Raw genomic sequence first — 5,767 nt, 5'->3', positions numbered from 1 at the left:
TTTTAATTATGCTGTCTATTTGCTGAACAAAAATATTGCCCAACTTCGATGGTACAATGGTTATAGTACTAACGACTTGCGTACAACTTTATACAATTGTTTAGTTATGTTACAACCACAATCAAGTTTGTACGTCTATGTTTCTTTCTACTGTTAGAAGAACAGCTCATAATTAGGTTTACCTAATTATGAATATATTTTTAAGTAATAAATATATTTTACATTGATATATAATTTTAACTAAATACTAAATACCAAGAAATATCATGGTTGTATTTCAAGTATTGAGAGGATGTCGTATCTACATGTGTTACTTCTGTCTAATCCACTTATAATACATCAAATTTATCTACTGGATTCTCACTACAGTTTATTTATAGTTGATATTAGAAAAAATTACTCTTGATAATATTTTTAGAAAACAATATTCTAAATATACAATAATAATAAACAGTAAAAATAATATGAAAAAATATCTTTGCTAAAGCATAGTTATTATTGTTTTCTAAAAATTTGATCATGTGTAAATTCGCTCTAATATCAACTGTAAATAAACTGTAGTAACAATTTATACGTAGATTTGCTATGTTGTGTGTATGTAAGACAAATACAATGCCATCTTAATTTACAAATAATTTAATTAAACTATATTAAAGCATACCATGATTAATCTCTCCAGTATTCATAGAAAATATTTTTTGTTTCCACCAGCCTATATGGCTGTACATAAATTTCATTGTATTATGGTTTCTTAAATATCAAATGGTGATATCTTAATTAATACGTTCCATTAAATTGGTTAAAAAAATATTTTTGGAGGGAATTCATCTTATTTATTCAATTTAACAGATAATAAATAAAAGAATAATATTTATAAAATATTTTAAGCACTATTTTATTACATCATGAAATTATTTATTTAATTGTTTAATTATCATTATTACGTGTATTAGTTAATACATTTTTCTAAATCAACTTTTATTGAATTGTTTAGATTAAAATTACAAACTACAAAATTCACATCTTCAAATTCTTCGCTAGAATCTTCTTTAAATGTACCACCCAGATCTTCCAGAGATGTTTATAAAGAAGATACTAGTAGTTCAGACGATTCAAAAATAAAAGGAATACCTCACTCTTCTTCAGATCCGTCACTAGCTGATGATAAAACGCAAGCGTACAATGATTTTAACTCATCATAACATGTATGAAAATTCCTCATATTTATATTGGCCAATGTTACCGACTGTTATATTAATTAAATATTTTAAGACTGGTCTGTTTGATTACTAAGTAATTTTTTAATTCATTATTCTTATTATCGTTTATTATATTATAATATAATAACTATGCATATTTAATAATTATTTATTTATAACCATATTGAATGCTATTACTATTATTTATGAGTATTCAACTTTTATTAGTTTTTTATAATATATTTACACAAATATTCAACAATGTAAAAATATATTTTTTAATTATTTTAACTTATCAGTTAATTTATTATTTATAATATTAAGTAGCTTGCAAGTTTCTTTTTCTCCAACCAATTTGTCTAAAAATTTTGAATATGTCAACAAAAAAATAGCTATAAGATACTTTTTCAGGGATTTCAATTGTGGTTGATAAACCCAATTTTTAAAACTAGTAAACTTTCCTGGTTCAACGTTATGTTTACCTGATGGAAATATATAAACTCTTCCGGGTCAATATTATATTCAGTATTCACTACAACATTTTCCCTCAAATTTGTTAAATAAATAAATAAATAAATATTTACCTAAAGGAAATATTTAAGCTCTTCAGAGTTGTTTTAAAATCATCGCAAAAAATTAGTCTAAAAAATACCAAAAAAATGGACACCTTAAGCTTTTTTAAATCTGCATGTTCGTATAATTATAAAATTAAATTAAAATGTTAATTTAATTAATTGATGTAAGCATTGAGTATAGATAGATATTTTATCTATACTCAATGATATAAGCTATTATTATTTTTATTATTAACTATAATAGCATAATTCAAACAATATATTACATTTTTAAAATTTTTTATGTTCATATTATTATAAACATTTAATTATAATGTATAAACAAAGTTATTACAGACCCTGTTTAGATTTACCTGTCAGGTAGTACTGGAGTAGACCCGGGAGAGCTTACAATTGCCTTTTAAATTTATTCAATAAAAATAAATATAATTTATAAATTATATTAAGAATATAATGTTAAAATAACTATGATCTTGGTCAGGGGTCTCCAATCTTTTTTTTTTTATGGCGTGCTGAAAGGGATAGAAAGGTAATGACTGTAAGATTACAATTTTAATGCCCTAAAAAACCAAAAATACCATTAAAAAATGATGCCCTAAAAATTCTGAATAATGCACTTAAAAAATGCTCCAATTTTTATAATTTTCAATAATTTCAAAATAAATTCTAACATAAATTTGATTTAAATGACAATTTACATAAAGTGAAATGATACGTACAATCTTATTATTTTTTAATTTAATAATTTATTTTTTATTTTAGCTCCATAATTTTACAAAGAAAAAAAATTGTAAAATGTTACATTACTCATTGAGAATTTGCTTGTTTTTAATAATTAAAAAAAATTAGAAGTTTAAACTAATGTATTTTCTAAATATCAGTTAGGTTAGCATAGGTTGGAGATCACTGATTTAGATTATAGGCTTGTATGAACTGATGGCATGTTTTAATCTTAGATTAAACTATTTTGTTACTAAATTACACAATATTAAATTATTTCTATATAATATAGTTATGCTCAATGTATATGAACAACATTCTTGTGTAATTTTTTTTAAATTCAGATGTATGTACTTATTGCACTTAATTATATGCTTAATATTGCATGACCATTTTCAGCCAATTCATAATGAACTTTTATTTTATATAAATTATCCTAGCTTTAAATTAGGAGGTATGTTACGCTAAAAAACTTTTGATGTTTGTCAGCCTTCATCTGTGCTTTACATTAAAAATCCTTCACTATTTCTAATACAAATTCTTCAAATGTTGTTAATATTAATATGTTATCATGAAAAATATAATAAATCAAGTGTTTTTATTAGCCTGCCTGAATCTTATCAACTTCAAAATTAACCTGAATTTAAAATGGAGATTATCCATGTAAATCTAGTTTTATAATAAATTCGCTGAACTAATTTTTAAATAATGTTTAGTCAAAATTTAAAAATTATTTTTAAGAAATTAATTTTGTCTAATAAAAATAGGCATCAAAAATCATAAGTTAAGAATAAACTTTTTTTACTTTGTTTTGTAAATTAAATTTTTTTCTGTAATAATTACATAATGTACCTACTACCTATTTAGTTACTCCTTATAAATTCTTTATTTTCACTATGTTAACATTTGTATGAATTTATTTTTTTATTTAAAACAAAATATAAAGTAACAAATATTAAGACATTTTTTTTTAATGCACATATTAATATTAGTATTTATAATTAAATACCTAGAATAGTATTATAGACTAGCAGAGAGTAGACTACTATAGTTTATTGTTCTATATAGTGGATGATGTATAATAGTAGATTGATATTTTCTTTCATACACTAAAAAAACACTGAACAGTGATAACAGTGTTTAAATAATAAACGTAATTATTACTATCGTTATAAATATTAAATGCACCTTAGAGTATACATTCTAATAACAAATAATATAAATAAGAGTTGAGTGATTACAAAATATTTTCCAGGTTTATCATAAAAAAAACTCATAAAATTTTGTCATTATAAATAACTAGTTTTTAACTTTAAATTCAAAGTGTTCAAATGAGATAAATGAAAATTAACATGTATTTGGGCTTCCAGGTTATTTTAAATGTTAACGAAGAAAAATCTGCTTAAACTTTATTATAATGTTTATTGTTCAGTGAAAATTTGACACACGTTTTTCTTGATACCTACGAGGATATTTTTACAATTACCAACTACATACAGTATTTATTATACATAGCCACGTACCCACGTAACTAAGTATTAATGTATTATTATTATTTATAATCCTTTTTTCAACTGCTATTGTAACTAGGTATATATCAGGAGTCTTGTATTAAATTTTCGCGCTTTTTGACCCAACAAACAAAACATTTTATTGATATATACAGAAAAAAAATCGAAAAAAAAATTTTAATTTAAAATGTCTGCAAACAGCTAAAAATAAATCAAAATATTTTGAAAATTTTTTCAAGTATAAGAATTGGTGAATTAAAATATGGTGTAAATTTCAAGTATTTAGTATTTAGTGTTTCTGAGCCTATTTCTTTTATAAACACATTTAAAAATATCTATTTGTGTCCTAAAAACTATCTAAATATTTTTTAAATTATCTACCCTAACCTAATCGTTATTGAACGTTTGAATATCTAACGTCTCAAAAATTAAAACGATTGAACTTCAGTTGCACATAAAAATGATGGCAACATTGCTCTAAATTTTATCTTAATTTCTAGAAAATAAATTTATGAGGAATCTTAATATTATAAATCTTATATCATTAGATTTTCAAAGCTTTGGTGATGAAATAAAAAATTTTATGAATTTTAAGCTACAGGATCATTTGAAAAATGTTGTGGTTTTGATAAATTTTATCAAAATTTGAACTTATAATGATTTTAAATAAAAAATGGCCTATGTGTATCGTTTCGAAGTACATTAAGTGTCTAGAGGAGTCATTTTAATGGATGTGTAAATGCGTTGAATTTTGTATTCAGTAATAGATATTAAATCATCGTACTTATATGAAAAATGTTTATTGTAAAAGTATATTTTATGATATTACTGTGGTTAAAGTAATTAATTTTACTATTAAGCATTAGTACTATAGTAGGTTAAATTAATATTTGCTGAAAAAATTGCCTTTGAAAATGTCAATGTGTGTATAAAATATAATAATATACCAACTTGGAATTTGAAAAGTTTCCAATACCCTCAAATAGGTAATATTTTAAATTACAACAAAATAACTAGGTAAAATAGTTATTCTCCATTTAAATAGGTATCTAATTCCGAATAATTTGAACTTAAAATGTCTGCAGGAAAAAACTGTGTTAATATTTTTTTAGATATTTTGTTGATTACAGTATGAACAATTTATGAAAATCCTTTTTTTCAATATTCTATCGATAAGAATACGATAGCTATAAAGTTATAAAAATTGGACATTTTATAAATTTTAACTACAAAATAATTTGCAAATTTTTGAGTTTCGGGTTAAAATCTTTACTTAAAATATCTAAAAAATACTTATAAAAGTAGACCGTGCCAAATGCCAATTGATCTTTAATATTTCTCTACTGCGATTACCTATATAGTTGTGTCCCTATTTCTTAATATATTTATGGCCTATGGGTATAAAATATATTAAATATACGCAGTAATAAAATATGTATAATAAACATAAATATTTTTTTCTCATTCCGCTCGAAAAAATTAAGTTGGTCCCTTATACCTAATGGCTAATATGTTTATTACGTCTTCTTAAATTAGGTACTATAAAATTATATTATCGTCAATAACGTTCCATGTTCATACAACTTATTAGATTAGACCATTGGCGTACATACGGTGGGGGGAACCCCCCCCACGAACAACAAGAAAAAAATTTCATATTATTGACGAATTTTTTATTATTTATCATCCATGTATACACAAACTTACGTCACAATAATATGACTATTGACTCAATAGTATTGAGTATACTCCGCGCGGAATA

General features: G+C 23.3%; 1 protein-coding gene across 1 annotated transcript in view; it reads left to right on the top strand.

The window, feature by feature from the left end:
• Positions 1-1,289, top strand: part of LOC100568498 — a 6,914-nt gene extending 5,625 nt beyond the window's left edge. Inside the window, exons 7-8 of the mRNA XM_016803147.2 lie at positions 8-129; positions 995-1,289. Coding sequence (XP_016658636.1) covers positions 8-129; positions 995-1,202 — 330 coding nt within the window. The 3' untranslated portion in view covers positions 1,203-1,289. The remainder of the gene's footprint in view (positions 1-7; positions 130-994) is intronic.
• Positions 1,290-5,767: the final 4,478 nt, after the last annotated feature.

This window comes from Acyrthosiphon pisum, chromosome X (genome assembly GCF_005508785.2).
Source record: "Acyrthosiphon pisum isolate AL4f chromosome X, pea_aphid_22Mar2018_4r6ur, whole genome shotgun sequence".
Classification (NCBI taxonomy): domain Eukaryota; kingdom Metazoa; phylum Arthropoda; class Insecta; order Hemiptera; family Aphididae; genus Acyrthosiphon; species Acyrthosiphon pisum.
Note: the sequence above shows the minus strand (reverse complement) of the source record. Positions and strands in the feature narration are given on the sequence as shown.